Genomic DNA, 22,703 nt, shown 5'->3' on the forward strand with positions numbered 1-22,703 from the left:
TTGTTGACCAGATCAAAAGAGTTTACTTTCAAAATTATTTACTCAGGTAGTCCATCCTCCAAACTTAGTATGAAAAAAAGGTCTACTTTTTTCTTACACTATACTGTATGCCACTTTATGGTTTCGGTTAAAAGAACATTATTTACACTATTTTTTTTTCATCTTTTCATTCACTTTATATCACATCAAAATTAACTGTTATATTTTTATTCTAAAATATAAGTGAATATAAAAATAATTATTTCTAAAATAAAATTCTCATTTTAAGAATAACAAAAAATAATATCTATTCTAGAATTGATTCCGCTTGAATACAAAAAAATATAAACTACTCCTACTATATTTTTTAGTTGCAAAGGAAGCTCAGCAAGTCTTCCATAATAATGCAAGATGACTGCTCTCTGCTAGTTTATGCCCACTAATTACAAGTGCAAAATCAGGTAGTGGGGGAAAGAAATCCCTGAACAATAGTTCAATCGCATGAAGTGTTTTGCAATCAAAGTTTCATTCAACAATCAATGTGCAATAGTTGAAATCAAAGAATTTAACAAATCTTAACAAAATCTGAATAAACCCTTATTATTAATAATTAAACAATAAGGGCTAAAAATACAGTAGAAAAAAAAAAACAACTCAAAATGACAGCCTAACACCATATGTGCCATGCTAATATATAAATGATCCAATTATGGTGCAAAATGAATGATAAGATCAAACCCACATTGCATAGAAGCACCTGTGCGGAGATTGATAGCTACTGGATATCCTTGATTTTACAAGAAACTATCAACATCTAAGAACTGCAGATTCAAGATGCTCTTCAAGTCCAGTAAACAAGTTCTTCTGGATCTTCTATTCTTCTCGGATTAAATTGTTCCTACAGCTACCTCTTGGCCTTGTGCTGTACTGACCTCCATACGTATGCCATATGACATAGCTTCCCTTTGGGTAGCTACAGTCATCCATCCGGCACAGGCAAAATGTATTTTAGCCGATAGACTTAACAATCCAGTAGGACTTGTCAAATTGCCTAACCTTACACTATCCTTAGCTATAAATGTACATTGCACTCATCCAGAAACCGCTCTTCTTGCGTAAGAAATTTCTTCCAGTACTTCTTGTGATCTGGTATACCTAATTCAAGCCAAGGTTTCATGTTGCCATTATAATGCAACGATATAGCACTGCTTATAGCATCCTCACTGATATCATAATCATAGCCAAGCCCTGATAAACTCCATGTGTCATTCAAGGGATAAATGAGATCTTGAAAGGCCAGTAAGCTTATGGGCAGTGCTGCAGCTTGCAAGGACGCCCCCTTCCTACTTTGGAACTGTAATATCAGCAAATACAGCACGAACTTTAGAGCCAAAATTAAAAATGTCATTTATAGTATTTTTTTCAACAAATATTCCATACTTTATAAAAATAAACAAATTCCAGCTATATTTAATGCATTTATAGTTTAGGATGATTTATAGTTTAGCATGAAAATTCTATATGTTAAAGGATTGTATATGAATTACATGTTCTCTTATCTCCTCCGAAGTAAAAGAATATTTACTTTGATATATGAAAGAATCTAAATGCCTCTCTTTGTCCCCCGCTGGGGGGAGCCTAATATTAATTTTAAAAAAAACTCATCCTGGAGTGAAGGACAGAACACAAAAAGCCTTTTTTTTCTGGAAATGGAGAGAAAGTCAGCACTCGAATGAAATGAGGTGTCGACCAGTTTTTCAAGACAAAAAGGCACAGGAAGCAAGAGAATGACATTTGTTCATAATCAGTATCACTATCTAATACCTACAAAAAGACAGACAATACTATTCTAGTTGCCTTCACTTAAAGGAAAATTTAGAAATTATTTTCAGGTTGGATCCTAGAATCATATAGTTCAAATGACAAACAAGTACAAAAATTAAAGGATGCTGAGGAATCTCAAATAGTTATACGACAATATCATTTAATAGGACTGTATCATAACTCAAATAGAAAGAACAACACTTTTATTACCAACTATCTTGGATATAAGCAACACCAGTTGTTTAAGATTGCTATCTTTTTCAATATCTGAATGATGTAAAGAAGTGATTATTAAGATAAATAAATAAACACACAGTGCAGATTCCAGTTTTGCTGATATAAACCTAAGAATGTAGGCTCACTATAACGTCTCCTAACGATTTATACTGACCTGTTGGAGGATCTGCAGATACTTCCCTGTAACATTAAGCTCTCTCCACTTCTCCAAATCCACTATATTCAAGCCAGACATCCAGGAACAAGAATAATCATCATAGCTGTTCTCCCTCAAGTATCTTTTTAGCTGACCAAATCTCACGCGACAAAAATTAACAGCACCATTTACCTTTTCTCCCAAATCAAGGTTCCATAATGAAGAAAGGTCATGCTGGATGACCACATCATCATCCAATATGATCACCTTCTTCAACTTCTTGAATATTTCTGGAAGAAGAAAATGCGAGTGACTGAAAATTGACAAGTATTCTGTACTCATCCTTGCAGCGGGTTGATCAATGTTACGAATGGAAACACGGAACTCCTCAGACAAATAGAGTTGCTGAAGGCCCACATCACGCAAGTTCTCGAGACTATGTTCGTCATAGTTTATGACTTGAACAGCTGCTTCCATATAAGAATTTCTTGCAAACCAGAATTTCATGGCATAATAATTCTGTGAATCTGTTAGCAGATGAAAAACCATATTTCCTGTTACCTGTAAAAAAAATTGAAAAAAATAGTAATCAATGCCAATAAAGCATGACATATTTTAATGGCTAAACATCAATGTACTAATGTACTACCTACACTACCTCAGAACTCATCACAGTTGAGTTGATGACAACAGAAGCTGCAAGAACATTTCTAGAGAATACGATATAGTGCCTGTATTTTGGGATATCAAATTTATGAACATTCAAGTGCTCTAAGTCCACTGGCGGAGATTTAAAGTACTCCACTGTCAACCTCATAGACAAACAATGGAGACTTTTGGGCATTGTCTGAACACCAAGATTGTAGAGGAAAGCACTTTGCTTCATATGAAAGTGAGCTTCATCCTCTGTAAGATCAAGTATCTGCCTGAGTTTCTTGTCAACATTATTGCAATCTGCAGTGTGCGACTTGGCCCTTGCAATTGTTTGATCCATTGTTTTAATCTTCTTTCCAATACTAGAAGTAAATAAGAATGTCATCATCATCCCATATAGGCAATTTAAAGCATAATGGAAAGCCCAAAAGCCCTTCCAGATATTCAGAAGATACAAGATATAAAGCAATGAATTGCAAGTTCATCCACAGCTGAGAGAAACAAATTGCAGAATGTTTGTAACCTACATAATACATTTTCATGTCTTAATTTTGTCCAAATAAATAGGAGCATATTATTCAGAAGCATTTTCAGTCTTCAACAATCTGTTGTACACTTCGTTAAATGCCAGACCACAATTTTAGCATGACAAAAGACCAATCAATTATAGAATAAGAAGTATAAGTTCCCACTTGATAATGGAGGTATTTCTATCATTATCCACAGAAGTATTGAAGAGTCTATCCCTAGATTATTGATCTTTGATCATTAAAACACTATCTCAAGGAAAACTAAGAAGATCCAAACACGACCCCTTTAATATTATTTTAATACAAAAAATTTTAAATTAGTAGAATTTTAAAACTATTAATGAATCTAGGTTTCTCTCTCCTTGTCATTTGACATCTCATTCATTTTCACCATGTCATTATCTTCTCCACCTCTCTCTTATCTCTCCTCTACTCTTTTTTCCCCTCTCCATCGTCCAATCAAAACCAACTCTTCTCTCAACCTCATCCTAACTCTCTACCTCTGCTCTCATCCTTCCCTTTCCCATTCCACCACCCTCCTCCTCCAATGCACTGTCGAGCCAGACCCTACCTTCCCCAGCTAGCGCTGCCATTTCTCCTCCGCTCTCTTGCACGATGATTCCTCCTATGGTGAGATACTTAGATGTGGTTTAAGAGGGGAGATACTTAGATGTGATTTTGGAGAGGGGGGAGAGGTGGGGTGGGGTGGGAGAGAATAGATGTTTTTGATTGGATGGGATAGAGCAAAGAAAAAGAAGAGAAATGAAGGGGAATGGGAACGGGAATAGGAGAGATGAGGAAGATAATGAGATGGAAAATGATAAGTAGAGAGAAAACCTAAGCAGGTAAATAGTTTAGAAGTGCTACAAAAATTATATTAAAATAATATTAAACAAGAAAATAGTCTCCAAACAAGAAAAGCTCAATCCAAAATTGATCTTCACAAATCCAAGAAACATCCATGTACCTGCCAGAGAAATTATGTTATTATTGCATCCAAACTCACAATGAGAATGATAAGATCAATGGGTTCGAGAAACTTTCTTGACAATAAAGATTTGTATTCTAGGGAAGAAAAAGGATCGGATATGAATCAAATAGCGGTCAACCCACATTAGGATTTAGTTCTTTGCTTTAGATATGGATCGGATCTTAAACGGATACTAATACAAATTGAATACGGACCGGATCTTAAATGGATTTGGATACGAACCAGATTTTAAACAGATTTTATACAAATTGGATACCTATCGGACCTTAAACAAATAAAAGTGCAAATAAAGATGAAATATAGATAAATTTATAAATGGGTGAATCTAAAGCTAAACATATCCGGAGTTTAAGGATATGCAATATAATAAAATTCACTAGTATATTTATAGATAAATGGAAATTTGAAAATGTATCCTACATCCATATTTAACAATGGGACATATATTATGGAAGATGAAAGGGCTAACAAATTATAGCCAAACAAGTTAAGAGAGCTAGGAAGTTTAAGAATCTATTAATACTAGTGGATTGAAGTTATATATTTGTGGATGACCAAATATCCGAATATTTGAATCCGAATCTGTATAGGAATCCATATCTCAGTGAAGTTTATAAATTTGTATCCAGATCCAAATTCAAAAAAAATTTCAAATTCCTATCTGCATTTGAATCTGGGTCGGATAAGAAATTTACAACTCATATCATAATATCATATGCTTTTCAATTATGGAACAAGGTCAAATCAAATATTATCCAACTCATTTTCACCCCTATCTGTATCACATCATCCTCCACTCGTAATTCTCATGTGTAACAGCAAACCTAAGATTATATCCTGAAACGGTGTCTTAACTACGGATATCCATGGCATGATTTGTATGATCCTTAGTTATGGGTAGGCTCAGATGGAAGCAAAGATAAAGACTAAATTTGCAAATTTCACCTGCATACATGTCGGATATATTACAGCTCCTTTAAACATTTTAATATATGAAGCATACCATTTCACCTCATAAGTACTAGGGGGCTAGACTATTCTGCTACCCTCGAACTAGAATATGTTGGATTTCAAAATCGGATCAATAAATTGAGACAATAGCCTATAGTTGCCTTGATATGTGATTTAATCTAGAAGTTAAAGATATGTCTTGGCTTTTGTTAATTTCATCTGTTCACAGCAATTACACAAATTGAAGAAAATATGAATCCTTGACAATATGAATCCTTGACATTATCTGACTTCTTATTAATAGGAGCTTGTGAACTTTCAAAAATTAAGTAATGACTATACAGTTTTTGAGTGATCTCTTAATTCAGGTCCTTGCTCCTCAGGATTGTACCATCCAGCAGTACTGTTATCGTGCATATCAAGTCTTCATGGAGAGCATAAGGACATAAATCAACAGAACTGCAGAACAGAAAGTAGAATTTAATACTTACAGAGGTGGAAGATCAGCATCTATAATGGCCTCACTAAGCATTCGTTCATGCTCCTGAATATTCTGCTTCAATAGACGAGATAATGTCTCCTCCCCACGAAGCTTCGTGATGCTTGGATAGTAAGCTCTAGCCTGAAATAGCTGATCTTTTAGTTTTTTAACAACTAAATCCTTCATTTCTTCTTTGTTTTCAATGGACCAGAGGCAGTAGCTCCCAAATTCAACTTGGCAGGATTCTTCAGTCTCATCATCATTCAAACCTTTGGCTTTCTTCTTCTTCTTGTCATTCTTGCCATACAGGACAATGTAGAATGCATGAACAATATAATCATAGAATATGAAAATGAAGAAATTATGAAACATACAAAAAAGTCAACTAAAATATCAAGTTGCCAACTTAATTAGCTAAAATGTAACATAACAAATATATGAATCACTAAAGTATTTAATAAATTGAAATCATCAGCTCAAACCATATCTAGTAATTTCCTTTTTGCATTTGCTAATATGAGAGGAAGTCTTACTCGCATACTCAAAGCTAGAGGTGCTTTTGGTATAGTGGTATGTGGCGTAGGAACAACTGCATTTAACGGAAGAAAGCACAACAGTAAGTATTTGAAATATTCGAATTGAGGGAAATGAAATGTGAAGAGAGTAAAAGAAACAGTCAATAGAAGGTAGATTACTAGGTTGATTCCCAAAATAGGCTCACATTGTTACATTTTTCCCATGACCAGTATGTGGCCAGGTCATGAGATCAGACATGAAAAGCAAAAGTAGATTTGCACCAAAAAGACCTGTAAGTGATGTTGGACAGGTTAAACATTTTATATATTTTCCCTTATATTTTAGAACCACTACCAAAGCTGGTAAGGAAGTTCATCATAAGCTCCTCCAAATTCCTACTTGGTCTTATGGAATGAATACACCACATACCACAATCTTATTTAATATTGTGACTCTTTTATGTAAAAAAAAAAAAGAGTTTAATTCGTATTAGCACATAAACACATGAAAAATTAAAGACTAATATCTAACAAATTTTGCAGCCTTACACCAATAAGAGAAATAAGAACAAGACATTGCTAAGTTTCTGCAGTTCATTTTAACTTTTCTTGCTTTCTCAGAATGCTCCTTTTCTATTTCAATCTACAGGTAAGTAGGTAAATGGTTATTAGTTTGTCCCTAGCCCCTTCTCAAACCAGATCAAAGCCAAGTACTTACTACCTTTTATAAAGCCCTAATAGGATAATACTCAAATCCAATGTTCCGAGTATCGAGATTGGAATCGACTGCCTTAAAAAACAATATGTATCAGACCATTCATAGTAGCATGTATTTTTAATATACATAAAAATCTAAAAATTAAATGAAGAAAGATATAAAGTATAATTTATTCACACATGAAGTCTAAAAACTAAAAAAATATTATTTTCTCAATCTTTATCTCTCTCTCCCTTTCTCCCGCTCACTCTCTCTCTCTCTCTCTTCCCTCTCTCTCACACAAATAAAAAATCCATTTCTTTTCCTTTCTCTCACTAACTCTCTCTCTCTCTCTCTCTCTCTCTCTCTCTCTCTCTCTCTCTCTCTCTCTCTCTCTCTCTCTCTCTCATCTCCTCCCTATCTCTCTGCCATCTCTAATCTCTCACTCTCACCCAAAGAAAAAATCTCACTCAAACCCTCTCCCTCTCCAACTCCCCCTTCTCTCTCCCTTTCCCTTTCATAGGGTTCGGGGTGGGATCGAAATCAGTAGAAAGCTTGCTCAAATCATATATTAAAGTATCAATTGTACCTTTTCATATTGAGTAAGGTATCACACCAATGGCAGAGTCATTGTGGGTCTTCTTACTATTTACTTGCTAATAGAAATGAGAACAAGACATTGCTAGGATTTTGCAATTCAATTTAATTGTTCTTACTTTTTAAAACCTCTCTCCTTTTCTACTTTTATCTACAGTAACTGATTATTAGCTTGTTCCCAGTCCCTACTCAAAACAGGTTAAAGCCTAATATGTGCTATCATTAAATATGCTCTAACTACGCAAATCATATATTGAAGTATCAATGCAGGATACCTTTTTGTGTTGAGTTAGATATCACACGATTGGCAGAGTCATTATTGGTCTTCGTATGCAAGTTTACGTTATCTTCGAGTGCTTTCTCTTCCTCAACATCCTGAGAAGCAGAACGTGAAGATATCTAAATCAGAATAGTCACTGGATAAATTATTAAAATCAAAATATTTCATCCAACTAAATACCAACCGTAGCAAAAAAGAAACACCATCCATAAATCCGTAAAAATTAAATAAGTATAATTCCTATAAGAAAAGTTAAAATGAAGCAAAAACTGGTAGTAGCATTAAATAAAATGATTGTTACAATCATTAGTAAGATATGCTAAACTGTGAAGAGCTTAAAAAAAATCCCAGCAATTGCTCTCCAAAAGTGTAAAGAGCACCTTCAATAAAATAAGTAAATGACACAAACTGAGAATGTTGCTCCATTGTGATAGCATAACAGACATGGACACTACTCTCTTGAGATGTTAATATATTTTGAACAACATACCTACCTGAATCAAGTAGAATCTTTCAGTCTATCACCATGTTGATTACTTCCAATATGAAAGACAATAGAAAGAATGCTTATAAGCAACATTGTACTGATGTGCTTTGAATATATATCACACTATTGACTTTGAGCATAGAGTTCCATAACCTACCATTCTGGATTTCCATAAAAAATAGCACCTCTAAAATTGAAAGGTAATGAAGCACTTAGCCCATGATCATTCATGAGTTGATAATACAAAGCAGCTCGACTTACAACAAGCATGATCATAAATAAAAAAATTAAAAAAAAAAACTCCTTTTATTCTATCCAAATTAACATATCTAAGAGAATTCTGCAGTCTATGGCAAAGAATCAAATATAAGGCTTCCAATGCGGTTAACAACTCAAATGACAATATGGAACCGTTGGCAAAGATGGCCTAATTTATTTATTTTCCTGTGACATGAAGCAAAGACAATAATTGCATATTTCACTACCTTTTACACCAACATCCTATGACTACTCAAAAAATAAATAATGCGAAACTAACCTCTGGCAAATCTCGGCCACCTTGACCAAAAGAATGGAATCTAATCTCCTGCAGATCAAGCTTAGAAATCCACTCATTACCAAATAGCACCATAGGACCCCAAAAAAAAAAGGCAACCAATCCATTAGCACTTCACGTCAAAATATCCTTACCTGCTGCAATCGTTCATCGGTCACATACCCTGCATAAATAATCACAAATAGCATCACCCACCTAATCCATTATAAGAATAACAGACTATTTCCTTAGACCATCAGAACAATCACAGAGATCTCTTGATCCGAGATCCGTCGGAAACATATTACAATGGCAACCAAACCGTGATTTCTGAGTCGAATCCATCTCGGATCGGAGAAAACCCCTAGGGATCAAAACAAGATTTTAAAGATAACGCACCTGCAGGGAACCGACCGAAGAGGAATGCGACAGGGACGAGAAGCGAGCAGACGACGAGCGCAAGCACCGCCAAGGCGGGACCCCTCCACCTCCTCTTCGCCTGCTGCAGCGTAGCTTTCATCTCTCTCCCTCCTCCTCCTCCTCCTCCTCTTCCTCCGCCTACCTTCTCCTATACACCAAATTGGCCATTCACGTAGATTACATTCTGCAATCAAAATCTTCTTCTGTGCACAAATTCGGGGAATTGCTTCTGCTTTCGAGTTTGGATTCGGTCGGCTTTTTTGTTCGTTACTATTTGTGATCTCGAAGAATCAAGAGAGAGAGAGAGAGAGAGAGCGAGAGAGCAGTAGTGAAGGCGAGAAGAACGGAACAAAGTGATGTTTATCGGATCTTCCAAACAACACCGGCTAATAATTGTTGATTTGTTAGTTAATAATTAGATTTATCCAACTACTTAATGAGGAGTGAGCGAGATTAGTTTGTTATTTTTGTTGAGATATGGAAAAGTAGGGGAAAAAAAAAGAGATTAACATTATAATGACGCCCTGCACTTTTTATATTTTGCAGATTCACACCTATCTTTTTACTATTTATGCTTCGAGCCTCATATTCAAAAAAAAACTTATTTTAAAGAACTCAAGAGTGTTTTCTAAAAATTTATAATTTGGTACATAACATGAAGCCAAAATAAAATTTTAGTAGTAGTGAAAGTGCACGTGTATCCACCTACAATAAGGAAGTAATAAAGGGTGCTAAATGATAAAAAAAAAAGGAAGATATAATATAGCATGGACCCACGAGTCCAAGAGCATTTAATGGATGAATCTGAGACCAGTACTTATATTTTTGTTCTCATCTCCTTTTTCTCTCTCCCTTTTTAAGACTCTTTGTCTCATAAGCGAACAAAGCCGAGTCCACATCGACCAATTTGGTGACCCGTTACACGTCTTAATCAGAACACAGAGTTGAAACTTTTCTTTTTCTTTTTTTCGAAAGTTTACAAAAGATTCCCTGCATTTTGTGTTTATTACCATCGCTATTCTTTTGTACAGCTATTTACTAATAAGGCCCTACATTTTATTTTTATTATCGTCTAAAGAATATCATACTATTAGTTCGCTTAATTGACAGTTATCTCAAATTTTTTTAAACATTAACTCAGATAGACAAATAAAGATTTCATATTAAAAATAGATCAAAACATAAAAGTCCACAACATTGTTGATAATTTGCGATGACTACTAGAACAGAGATAGATAAAGTTATTCTTAACCTACAATATAAGTACTCTTTTGACAGTAGAAGGAATCATCTTATCACATCTTATCGCTTCGTTGTGAAGTTCTTTTTGAGATTCACCACTTTGAGGGCTAAAATATATTATTATTATATTATTGGGGTCCTCCTAGCTTTCATATGTACCTCCATTTAATGGTAAATATATTATTACTATTCATTTTATTCCTACACCAAAGTTCTCATCATAACAAGTCTTTTACCTGGCAAAGTGATCAAATTGTAGATGTGATTAAGTAGTAGTCCATGCAATCTCTTGCAAAGCCATAAGTAGTAGTACAACTAGAGCCTAGAGGCCCTTAGTTTGAATCACAACTTCTCAATATCTTAACAAAGAAATTAAAGATAAGTTTGAAATCTTTATGTATATGTATATGATAGTATAATATCAATCATGCTATAAGCCAACTAAGGATGGATCTATTTATTAAACGAGTTATTGAATTACATGAATTATTTAAAATTATGTGAGTTATATTCAAATTATAAGTAAAATTATTCAAATAAATTAGTTATGTGAGTCAATACATTTTTTATCTGAATCTGATTATATTAAATCCAAACTCACATTTATGTCAAATAAAAAATTATCACCCTTAGCCACAATAAATCATAAATCTTGAATTCGTTGGCATAAGACATGGAGAAGATTACAGAATAATCTCTCTTGTTGCTGATCATAAACTAAGTAATAGAGAATCACAATAAGAGAATACTTTATAAAAAGAAAATTTGACACATTATGTATGATATGTTGTTAATATGAAAAGTAGATGAATAACTTAACACCTTAGAGAGAGAGAGAGAGAGAGAGGACGAGTCCGGTCACACGCATGGCGCATGACTCTACTCAATCATCTTCCTCTTTCCCCATCTCACTTATAAATCTTCTGCAACATGCCACAAGCATGGCGTGCAGCATGCGGCGGCCTCAAGCTAAGCGTCACACACTTCCCCATTTTTCTTTAACTTTCCCTTCTCTTCTTCTCTAACTCTTCATCTCTATCTCCTCAGTCGGAGCGAGCTAGCTCCGGCTTAGGCTCGGCTAGAAATTAATTTTGAGCCTTAGAATTGAACTCAGGCTCGGCTCAATTCAACTCGAGCCAAGCCTAAGCCGGGCCAGACCAAACTAGAGTCTGAAATGAGCATATCATCAAGCGCCATTCAAATCGAGCCGAACTAAGCCAAATTGAGCCCAACCCAAATCGAAGAAGAAGGAGGAGGAGGAGGAGGAGGCGGGCTGGCAGGGCACCACGACGGCACACGGCGACTTGCTGCTACCGAAGGAGGAGGAGGCGGCAACCGCGGCACCGTTGCTGCAGAAGGAGGAAGAGGTGGGGCATCACTGTCAAAGGAGGAGGAAGTGGCACCGCTGCAGCTTTGCCACTACCGAAGGAGGAGGAGGCGATAGCCACGACATCGCTGCTGTAGAAGAAGGAGGAGGGGCACATTAACGAGCCTATCGAGCCAAGCCCGGCTCCAGCTCAGACTCAGCTCATATTAATTTCGAGCCGATTTTAGCGGCTCGGGCTCGGCTCAGCTCTGACCGAGTCGAGCCCAAGCCAAGCCCGAGCTGCTCGTTGAGCTTGACAGCCCTATATATGTCCTTTGTTTTTTGGAAATGAAGTGATATGGAGTGATAATTAAGATTGTCAAATGTAATTAACTCTAAATTTAACTCGGTATACATGTTGCTCAATGTTTCAATTTAGTAAATAGGACGTTATGTTTATAAATAAATAAAAAAGAGTTTTACATGTAGAGTATTATTTTATAATTATCTCATAATTTAAAGGAATAGTAGTACTAAAGTAGTTGATCAACCAATACTACAAAATAAAAATTCTTCATGTTCGTACCACCTACGTACTAAAATGTACTAATTGTATTTTATTAAGCAACTCTTAATTTATATACTTTCATTTATAATAATTTTAAGAGCAAGTGGCCACTTTGAGAATTATTTATTAGGTATACGTAACTATCGTTGCACTTGCTATCATCTATATATACATTCACATATATACACTTCAATAAACCCATCAACTTCGTATTATAGTTGTCATGCAAGCTGGATAGTTTTCATGGTAGAATATGTTAAAAACTATTGCTGTCAATATATATTCGAGCATTTATAATTATATATCCTTACTTTTTCTATTAAATAGCATGATAGAGTAGCCATAACTAACTTATTTTATTAAATAATAAGTATACAGCTTGTTTAATTTTGGCAATATGCAATCATGGATGCATATATATTCTCTACAGCTCCAAATAAAGTACAAAAAGGGTGTTAGATAAGTCACAGACTTTGTCAAAGAGGAAGTCCAAAGAAATTAAAAAGTTTTCTCTAGGGTTTCATTGATTAATATAAGATGAATATATAGTACTAATGTGTACATAAAAAAAATGGAAACAATAAGGTGTACATAATAGTAAATAAGGAATTAGAGGGTCATATCCTCATTAGTGCATAAAGATCCATACCGTCCAACTAACAAATAAATGAAGAAAATAAATTCACTTCACGCCCAAGATTTTAGTGAAGATATCAGCAAACTGCTCGCAAAGAAAAAAAAATAAAATAAAAGAAGTTGAGTAATCATAATCAACCTTATTATGAATAGTATGGTAATCAATTTCAATGAGTTTGTGAGAACTTAGATTCTTGACAATTTTCTTTGGTTTTTCATTGATCAATAACATAAATATATAGTGCAATGCTCTAATAAATAAATAATATACATATATATATATACATATACATATATATATATAGAGAGAGAGAGAGAGAGAGAGTTCCTTTTTAACTTCTTATTTTTGGGTGCTCATAAATCCTCATGGCCATCGTCAACTTGCTCATTAACATCACATGATGCTAAAACTTGGGACCAAATGGAAAGAGAGATTCATCAAAGTTCACATCAGAAGAATGTGATAGACGAAACCTAAAGTTTGTCCCTTTTTTTTTTCTTTTTGTGAAGGATGAGTAACTCATTTGATTTTATTTTTTTGTCCTTATTAGTTATTACCCAACATGTACATTCATTATTATACATATATATATGATTCTCTTGTAACTTAGTCCTTTATACATGTTAATAATTGTTCCATCTTCTTAATAGTTCCTTAGACCATATAAGATGGTGACATATATGTAGGCCGGTGGACAAATTAAAGCTTAATTTCTCTTGCGTCTTGGCCTCTTTCTATACTTTGTTTCCATGTCAAAAGATGGAATATTAGGAATATTGCACGCTTGTATTATTGGATTAGCACCCTCTTTTTATATATAATATATATATATATATATATATACAAAGTGCATGCAACCATACGACGACTTGGATAAGTTGTAATATGCTATCCACTAGCTATGCCACATACTACGTGTCATTGTCTTAGGTTTTCTTTTCTTGCGTGTATATCTCTCTTTATTTGTTTGTATACCTTTTCTAAATTTTAAACCCATATATCCTTAACCGAGTTGTGCATGAATACCGTATAGGTTATATTTTGTCAGTATAACTTTCTTAGGAAAAAAGAAAATAGCTTTAAAACAAGACAAAATATATACAAACTAGAAGGAATATATATATATATATATATATATTGCCATTTTTTATTAAAATTGATAAAAGTTATGAGTAGTTAGTTAGCTTTGAGAGTATTCATAAAAAAAAAGTAGAGATATTAAGATTTGCACACCAAAAAAAAAACGGTATATTATGCTCTTCTAATACCTTTATACTATTGAGATTAAGGTTATTTTGTACATAACTACCTACACTTTTATTATATTATTATGAAAAACAAACCTCTTCGTTGGACGTTGACGCCAAAATAACCGCCCACAGACCACAAACCCCATGAAACTTATCGCCACCATCATATGTTATTAAGGTCTTAAATCCCTGTCATCCACCACGTGGCACTCCCGTAGCCACGGAGTTCCGTTTACCTTTGAAGTTAAGAAACACTAATTATTTAATTAACACCCGAATGCCCCCAGCTTAACGTCACGCCAGGTAATTTCTCCCATTTGACGAGGGCGTTTTCGACCATAGGAGGTATAAATACCCTCTCCCTGGCGACCAGCAGAGACCTCGCCAGCGGTCTATCTCCTTCCTCTCTGATCCAGGCGGCCGGAACCCTAGAGGGATGCCGAAGGTACACCCGAACGCCGACCCGTCGGAGGATACTATGCCTGCCGTATCCGGCGATGGCGTGGCGTTGCTGACGGTGTGGAGGAAGTCGCTCCTGTTCAACGGGAACGGGTTCACCGTCTTCGACGCGAAGGGCAATCTCGTCTTCCGCGTCGATAACTACGCGAAGGGGAGCGGCGGCGATATCGTCCTCATGGACGGCGCCGGTAACCCGCTCCTCACCTTTCGCCGCAAGGTGATTAGATCATCTATTGCTCTATTTTGCCCTTCTTTCTGCGTCCAATTTGGTCGGATATTTCTAGAGTTGTGCCTAAAATTTCTCGATTTCAATTGAACAATTAAGTAAAGTTTCTTACCACATGTGAAGAAGCTGAGCCTGGTCGAGTGTTGGCAAATCTACGACGGCGAGGAGTCGGCGAAGCCGAGGTTCTCCGTTCGGAAGCACGTGAGCCTCCTCCACCCGAGCGCGCTGGCTCACGTGACGCCACACTCGTGCACGGCGAGGAGCGGCGGCGGGTGTGAGGTGGAGGGCTCCTACTCGGAGCGCCGCTGCGTCGTCTACGACGAGACGCGGCGGCAGCTCGCAGTCATTAGGCGGAAGGAGACTGCCACGGGAGGCGTCGCCATTGGCCTCGACGTCTTCCGCCTCGTCGTCGAGCCGGGGGTTGACGTGTCCTTCGCCATGGCCATCGTTATACTTCTCGACCAGATGTTTGGATCTCGTAGCTGGATGAGGCTACTTATTTAGAGGCTAATAAGTAATGAGAGGCTTTTTTCTTTTCTTTTCTTTTTCATGTCAATACTTTAAAACTTCTTGTGAAAAAAAAAACTCTCACATACTTGTAAATTGGCTTCGTTTTTTCCCAGAGTTTTTTTTTTTTGTTGTTGTTGTTCTTCCAGTATACCTGAGAAATAATTAAATCTAATTCTCAAATATTTTAAAATATAGAGGTTATATGGAACAAGAATTAAGCTGGAGTTTGGGGTTCTAATCACGGTTTAAAGTTTCACCTGAGATAAAACAGTGATGGGGGGCTAAGGACGAAAGTATTAAGACGTTTTATTTTGACATTTATACTGACTGGATCACAATAAGTTAACTGGAGCCGAACCCAAAACTTCGAATCAAATTGTATTATTACCTTTCTACTGATGAGTATTTATTAAGCCCTGCTAAAATGAATCATACCATTATGTGCCCACCTGACGTATTATGCACGTAGTTGGTGAAAGTAACAAGTGGAGAAAGGAAAGCTGCGAGAAGACAAGCAGTAGCTAGAGAAATCATACCAAACGACTCAACCATTAGTTTCCTACACTCCTGTTATTGCATTTGATGATAACAATAATAACACACACATCTGTGCTTACCAGAGTGGGATCAAGACATGGATGTCTTACAGAATCTGAACACAGAGACATATACAAGGTCTATCCTCACACACCCAGCTGCAAAAGATATGATGTGAACTGACCATTAGTTGACTAAGAATGTTTTTCACGAAAATCACATAATCAGAGCAAGGATCAGTGCCCCTCAGCACACACGGTTATACTAATTTAGACAAACAGTGCTACCCTAACCAAAATTTTCTGGAGAGCGAGTTCACAGAATCAATATCCAATATCCATCCAACAGGAGCGGGGGCACAAAATTTGAGGGGGATTGGTAGAGCCTAAATTTTGGCTAGAGCCTAGTGGAGCAAAATGAGTTAACCATTATCTGGTCCATATTTAGCCTTCGAACTCTTGAATAATGAAAAAAAATTTTAAAAAAAAATTATGATAGAGCATTTGGAGGGAGATGAACAGTCAAATTTTTCCGCAAGACTGCCTTCGCATGCTCATGATTCTCCCCAAAACTAACAGGGCTTCGGAAACATTTATTCCCACATAAGAGAAGGGTCTCCTTTTCAGACTTTTCCAACCTTTGTAATCATTAATTCTTTTCCCCTCTTCTCTTTCTCTCTGTAAATTCTTTCTTTCTAAGGGGCATTCATTCTGTGGAAGTTCTATACCAGTATAGTTATGCTTGCATAACAAATATTATATCGATATAAGTTATTATAATATTTATTTATAAATTACTATACTGTATAATAATTATATTTGATGTAACATAAGGTTAAAATAATAATTTAATAAATGACTAAAATACTATTTATAATAGATGGATGAGAAGATGAGAGAAACAAGAAAGAGATACTAATGTAAGGAAGCTTATACTAGTGTAAGATTTTTCTTGTTCTATAAAGTGAGCTCAGGCACAATATAATTGAGTTTTACCCTTTCTTCTCAAACAAAAATAAAATAAAAAATATAATCCAACAAAGAGTAATAACTAGCAGCAGATTCCTACTCATGAAAAGCTGCTGCAGTCTGCAGCCAAGGGAACACGATACAGAACTGACTTAAAGATGTTTTAGCAACTAAAACATGCCTGAGCAAAACGACTGCTTTAATGAATGCACAGAATCTAAGAAGCTTCTGATGCTTGCAATAAGGCACTTACAGGTGGGCGTGCAGCAAAATGGCCCATGGCATCCAACTAACTGCACAATTAAATGCCAACAAAATCTACCTTAGCTCTTGCAAATAAAGTAGAGTATGACAGGCAATACTCAAGAAACACATTAAATCTGTTCCTGTCACACTTCACATACGATTGAATCATTGTTGACAATCAAAGAGCAAAAGCATGTGCAAAGGATGAGCAGAATCACAAGTACAAGTGAGCCCACATGAATTGCCGATGAAGGAGGACTCATTCCTGTATCACTAGTTAGAATAAAACATTAGAAACTAGAATTCTTATAGGTTTTCGTTGTAATGGTTTTTTTAGAAGGCAATAGAAATTATGGCAGAGATGAAAGCAACAGGCTGCATAAGGAATTGCAAGTTGCAAAAGCGTTACCATTTGATAGAATAATCCTTTCGTAGCAACAGAGGATAGTGGAGAGCTCTGTTAGAAAAAAAGAAGCAACATCAAGCAATTATGCACTCTTATAAACTAGGGGAAGTCTACATGCTCCAAGAAAAGAACGCAGCCTGACGTGTTCGAGTGCCTGCTGCAGAGGAAGTGGTCACTAACAAGGGCAACAGGTATCTGATATTAGGATGTAGAAACATGCTAATATTAGAGAATGCGATAACATTTCCATGAAAATTATAACAAACAAAAGAGAAATGACACAAATAGCATATAGATGTAGAAATAGAAAAGGCAATCTAAGACACCTTAGTGTTCGTCCACGGAGAGATTCTTGGGCAAGATTTTCATTGTTGTTGTCCTTGCAACGAACCAAAAGGAGGGCCTGAACAATGCTAACTCTAGAACAGGTTCCTTGAGGCTTCCCAAAAATACCCCTCATTCCAGTCTATCAGCTCCAGCCTCCGGCACATGAAAGCATCTTGTTTGACGTCCTGTACCAAGCATTAAAGTTCAAAAAACTAAGTCTTTGAAAATGAAATGTTAAACTTGTGCAAAGCAATGATTGTATTTTTATATCAAAATGAATCTTGTTAGGTTTTTATTATTGGCAATTGTGTACAAAATATTCTAAGTGTATTTATACATGTATATGAGCTTTTATACAAGTCTAGAAAGTATCTGTTTTGAAGAATTGCAAGATTATTGGAGAAGAGTTTATGAGTATATATCGCCTTCACACCACGTTCACAGCGCATTCACAGGGCGTTCATACAGACAGAGAGCAGCGTTCGCAAGCGCGTTCAAACGCAGATATATGCGTTCGCACAGACAGAAACACCGCGTTCACAAGCGCGTTCGAACGCGAGTACATACGTTCACACAGACAGAAACATCGCGTTCACAAGCGCGTTCAAACGCGAGCGAACGCGTTCGCACAGACAGTAAGTGATGTTTCTGCGCGCGTTCGAATGCAGCCTAGGCCGTTTGAACGCAACCTGTAAAAATCAAGCTGCCGCGTTCGAACGCACTTGGGCCCGTTCGAACACACTTGGGCCCGTTCGAACGCACCCGGGCCACGTTCGAACGCACCTACGAAGTTTGTAATTTTTGGACTTTCGTGAGTTCGAATAAGACTTGGATTTGACTTTATCTTAGAGATCTTATATAAGTATAGTGATGCCCTAACTCTATGGTGGTTGGTGAAGCAATTTTGAAGGAGACTTCTTGAGGCTACATCGTTTCTTCAACCAACAAGGTCCTTCTCATCTACAAAGCTTAATCTTTCGTCTTAAGGGCTATCTAGATGAAAGAATAATCTCGAGGGCTACTGAGGTTGGACATCAATCACGAGAAGCAGTGAATCATGGGTTCTAGCGAGCAAAACTGAGAGGAACAAAGTCGTTTGGATCGACGGGTTATTTTGTGAGTCGGTCTTGTAACTGCTACTATTCTAGTGATTGGTTTTGATCCAAGTTTGGATCCGTAGTTTTTTCCCGTTTGGGTTTTTTCCACGTTAAAATTTTGGCGTTCATCTCTACTTTCATTTTTTAATATTTCTTTCGATTTTATTTAAGCAAACGAGTGATATCATTGCCTAGGGTTTAGATACATACGTGTGTTTAGGTGTTTTTTAAATCTAATGTTAAGTATCAAACAATGTAAACAATAAAATTAGAGAGAAAGCGACATAAGTAATCACTGTAAATATCACCATATTCTCATTAGCACATAAGACACAGCCGCATCGCTAACAAGAAGTATCAAATTCCTCAAAATAAACAAAAGTATCAAATGACATTTACTCAGTGGCATGGACCAAAATGTGCATTGAGGCATATAACTATATAAGTGATGGTATGTGTGCATGTACGTTATAGATAAGAGCAGAGCATCAAACAACACAAGATATCCATGTATAGCACAAAAGTTAAATAACTACTGATCTCAACATGCTATGGATACACTATTAATAGATAGCAATTTATAAGATATTGCATGGAGTGCTTGGTAATATACCACATGGTAAATACCAACATAGAATTCTATGCCCAATTATAGGCTACTGTTTAATAATAAAATAATACTCAAGTTATGGACGTCCACTCGCCTGGATTTATTGGACACTATCTGAATGCACCAAGTCCAAGCGCTAAGAGTCTCCTCTCTCGAACCTCAAAGGTCCCAACTTAAACTAATCCACAATGAGTCTGTTAGAATCATTCTCATTTGGTTAATTCCTCTACTAATAGGCGTTTGAATACATATATGGTGAAGGAAAGAGGGCCATACGTACTGTGTTCAGGAGGAATGTTGGTGGAGAAAGGGAGGTGAGGGTTAGAGAGATGATATGCGCACTCATCATAAAGCCTTCACATTTCTTATACTTCATGGTTACAAGAATATTAAAGGGGAAGGAGGGCGATAGCAAGCTAGATAAGCAAAAAATATACACATATATCTATCTAGTCATGCGTACATATTTATACATGACAAAACTTATAAATAACCGAATACCAAAATACAGACAAATGCATATATATATACACTTCATCCATAAGGATAATATAGCCATGCTTAGTTGTATAGGGTTGGTTCTAGAGAGAGCCAAAAAGAGTGATGAGCAAATTCTAAGTAATTTCTCCATACGGGAATGTTGAAATTAACAATATGAATGAAGGCTGTAACACATAAATGAATGCAGTCTCGAACAACCTTGACATGCATGTCCATCTAATCAATCAAGGGATGTATCAAACCGAGTTCTTGATTCAAAGAAGGAAACTACAAAGTCTCTCCTTATTTACAAAAGGAGTTCAATAATGATGAGTATAAATCAGTGCAAAGGTAGGGTATTTAGGCTTTAGAATTTGGATCAAACTAGACACATTAAAGATTTCAATAGTAGAACATTTCATTAGGATCAACAAATCCAGATTGACTTTAAGTAATCGCAGAGATAAATTATACAGTCAAGCATGGTATACTTTATTTTTTAAGCCCACTTGTAGAGATTATTATATCCACCCTTGGTTAATAGAGTTCCAAAACTCCTGTAAACTAGACGTAAACGGCTTATGAGATAGTTAGAGAGAGAGAGAAGTGGTGAAGAAAAGAGAGTGGAAGAGAAGCTACCTACTGCGGTGACGACCACAGCAACGTCGATGAGAGCTACAGCGACTTTAGCTGCCGCGGCGGCGTTGGCTGCGGCAACGGCGGCTGAGACAAACAAGGCCGCGAGAGGAAGAAAATTAGAGAAGGGGCCGCAATTTTGTGAGAAGGGAGGGGAATTCTTTTATTATTATTATTATTATTCTTTTGCGGGGTGGGGGTGGGGAAGGTAATTTTGGGGTCAGGGGTTTAAACTGTTGTAGTATTGTGGCCAATGTTCTTTTATGGGGAAAAATTATATTTTACTACTGTATTACTTTACCCACTTATGATTATATTTAAATTTTAAAAAAAAATTCTAACATATTTGACCGTATCATAAGTCAAATTTAAAGATACTAGTTATAAAATATTAAATAAACTTCACAGTGCATCTAAAATTATATTGATTATATAACAAAGATATAATAAAAGGTTAACTACACTTTAATCTCTTATGATTTGGCTTAGTTTTACAAATCTACTCTGCTCTTAACCTTACATATATTGTCTTAAATAAAATGCATTTTACCATACAGAAGTTGAATTTGAAGATTTTTATTAAAAATAAAATTATAGATGATTTGATAGGCTTTCACATATATCTAAAATAATAATAATAATATAATTTTAGATGACAAAGATAGACATACATATATTTAGTATATTTATAATATCTTTATCATTTAAAATCTAATTAATATTATTTTATATAAGCATATCTAATCTTTTATAACTGTCTATGATTAAATATGATGAAAAAAAAGTACATTTTAGCCAGAACTATATGAGTGCTTAAGTTAAAAATATACACAAATTTTATGAAATTAAGTCAAACCACAAAGAAGTAAAATATAATTTTTATATAATAAAAACATACATCTGATTAATATATTTATCATGTTTTTATTATTTAAAAACTATTTAGTATTATTTTAGATGCACGAGCACGAAACATTTATTCAATTTTATAGAACTTTATTGATGATATTCAAATTCAACCTCTAATTTAGTTTAATATTTTAAGAAAAAGATTGTTGTAATTTAGTCTATACTACAAGGGCGTAAATTAACATAAATAAAACTATAGGGTAAAAACCATCAGATAAAATATAATTTCACTTTCTTCCTTTATAATTGTCGATACCATGTCCAATCGTGTTTAATGACCAAAATATAAGATTATCACAATCCCAAATGACCAAATATTGATACTAATTAAACCCCCGTTCACTTCTACCAGTTCCTATGTCCAGTAACTAATTAAGTCAGATATAGTAATAATATACTACACACTTACACAGTAATTGTATATATCACATAGTAATTAAAGATAGACATTTAAGGAAATATACGTTTTTATCAAGTCACTAATTACTAATATATCATTTAAAGTAATATACTAAGGGTAGAGTACATTTTTATAGTTGAGGGAGTAAAGTTGTACTGAATTAAAGTACCAAGAGAGTGTAATTAAGGCTATTTAAATTAATAAAAGAGTAGTGATATACTGATATCTTTGCTGATAGTAATATAGAAATTAATAAAGAATATATTTAATTCCATATCATTAAATAATATAGGAAAGTTATGTTGCATTGTAAAATGGGGGGCTCTATCTCATGCCTGCTAAATGTACTTACATGTTGTATATCATCACCAACACTGGAGAGATGTAATGTTTATCAAACAGGGCTTATTGTTAAACCCAAGTGAATTGTAAAAGAAATGATACCCGTCTAAAAGTTTCAATCACTCCCTCAGAGAGTATTTGCACCAAAAACAACAACAACAATATTAGACTCTCATAAGCACTTTCTATGTAAATTATATAGTCTAGTGGTGTTCCGGCTGCTCTCGACTTAT

At 35.5% G+C, this 22,703-nt stretch overlaps 3 protein-coding genes across 16 annotated transcripts; 1 reads left to right on the plus strand and 2 right to left on the minus strand.

Moving 5' to 3' along the window:
* Nucleotides 1-565: 565 nt before the first annotated feature.
* Nucleotides 566-9,644, minus strand: LOC140780695 (probable galacturonosyltransferase 7). Of its 2 annotated transcripts, none has more exons than XM_073126404.1 (9): nt 9,294-9,644; nt 9,050-9,078; nt 8,898-8,957; nt 7,868-7,967; nt 6,317-6,372; nt 5,794-6,080; nt 2,835-3,192; nt 2,195-2,737; nt 566-1,333 (listed from the first exon to the last, which is right to left on the minus strand). In XM_073126404.1, exons 1-9 carry the CDS (start codon nt 9,412-9,414, stop codon nt 1,052-1,054), a joined length of 1,836 nt encoding a protein of 611 aa, XP_072982505.1. In that variant the 5' UTR covers nt 9,415-9,644; the 3' UTR covers nt 566-1,051. The 2 variants fall into 2 exon arrangements, with proteins under 2 accessions (XP_072982505.1, XP_072982506.1); XM_073126405.1 differs by having other exon boundaries at nt 8,898-8,945; nt 9,294-9,638.
* Nucleotides 9,645-14,613: 4,969 nt separating this feature from the next.
* LOC140781534 (protein LURP-one-related 8-like) lies at nt 14,614-15,624 on the plus strand. The gene is made up of 2 exons (XM_073127588.1): nt 14,614-14,993; nt 15,126-15,624. Exons 1-2 carry the CDS (start codon nt 14,754-14,756, stop codon nt 15,504-15,506), a joined length of 621 nt encoding a protein of 206 aa, XP_072983689.1. The 5' UTR covers nt 14,614-14,753; the 3' UTR covers nt 15,507-15,624.
* A 1,360-nt stretch (nt 15,625-16,984) lies between these two features.
* LOC140781614 (large ribosomal subunit protein uL16-like) lies at nt 16,985-21,020 on the minus strand. 13 transcript variants are annotated; one of them, XM_073127789.1, is made up of 7 exons: nt 20,823-20,954; nt 19,798-19,897; nt 17,996-18,181; nt 17,812-17,864; nt 17,673-17,720; nt 17,422-17,528; nt 16,985-17,310 (listed from the first exon to the last, which is right to left on the minus strand). In XM_073127789.1, the coding sequence occupies exons 3-7, from the start codon at nt 18,127-18,129 to the stop codon at nt 17,188-17,190; spliced, it is 465 nt and encodes a 154-aa protein (XP_072983890.1). In that variant the 5' UTR covers nt 18,130-18,181; nt 19,798-19,897; nt 20,823-20,954; the 3' UTR covers nt 16,985-17,187. The 13 variants fall into 13 exon arrangements, 12 of the variants coding, with proteins under 12 accessions (XP_072983890.1, XP_072983980.1, XP_072984154.1 ...); XM_073127879.1 differs by lacking the exon at nt 20,823-20,954 and adding an exon at nt 19,984-20,036; XR_012107835.1 differs by lacking the exon at nt 19,798-19,897 and having other exon boundaries at nt 17,422-17,536; nt 20,823-21,020.
* Nucleotides 21,021-22,703: the final 1,683 nt, after the last annotated feature.

This window comes from Typha latifolia, chromosome 1, assembly GCF_019914945.1.
Source record: "Typha latifolia isolate L0001 chromosome 1, TyphaL0001v2, whole genome shotgun sequence".
Lineage (NCBI taxonomy): Eukaryota > Viridiplantae > Streptophyta > Magnoliopsida > Poales > Typhaceae > Typha > Typha latifolia.

What these genes read in the sequence shown, in the direction of transcription:
- LOC140781534 (XM_073127588.1), top strand. Translation starts at nt 14,754, where the DNA reads ATGCCGAAGGTACACCCGAACGCCGACCCGTCGGAGGATACTATGCCT. An exon ending in TCCTCACCTTTCGCCGCAAG is followed by an intron (nt 14,994 to 15,125) that starts GTGATTAGATCA and finishes CCACATGTGAAG; the next exon opens with AAGCTGAGCCTGGTCGAGTG.
- LOC140781614 (XM_073127713.1), bottom strand. Translation starts at nt 18,129, where the DNA reads ATGAGGGGTATTTTTGGGAAGCCTCAAGGAACCTGTTCTAGAGTTAGC. An exon ending in AAGGATTATTCTATCAAATG is followed by an intron (nt 17,529 to 17,672) that starts GTAACGCTTTTG and finishes CTAGTGATACAG; the next exon opens with GAATGAGTCCTCCTTCATCG. An exon ending in TTGTCAACAATGATTCAATC is followed by an intron (nt 17,311 to 17,421) that starts GTATGTGAAGTG and finishes TTAATTGTGCAG; the next exon opens with TTAGTTGGATGCCATGGGCC.
- LOC140780695 (XM_073126404.1), bottom strand. Translation starts at nt 9,414, where the DNA reads ATGAAAGCTACGCTGCAGCAGGCGAAGAGGAGGTGGAGGGGTCCCGCC. An exon ending in CTTCGGTCGGTTCCCTGCAG is followed by an intron (nt 9,079 to 9,293) that starts GTGCGTTATCTT and finishes TTATTTATGCAG; the next exon opens with GGTATGTGACCGATGAACGA. An exon ending in CAACTGTGATGAGTTCTGAG is followed by an intron (nt 2,738 to 2,834) that starts GTAGTGTAGGTA and finishes TTTTTTTTACAG; the next exon opens with GTAACAGGAAATATGGTTTT.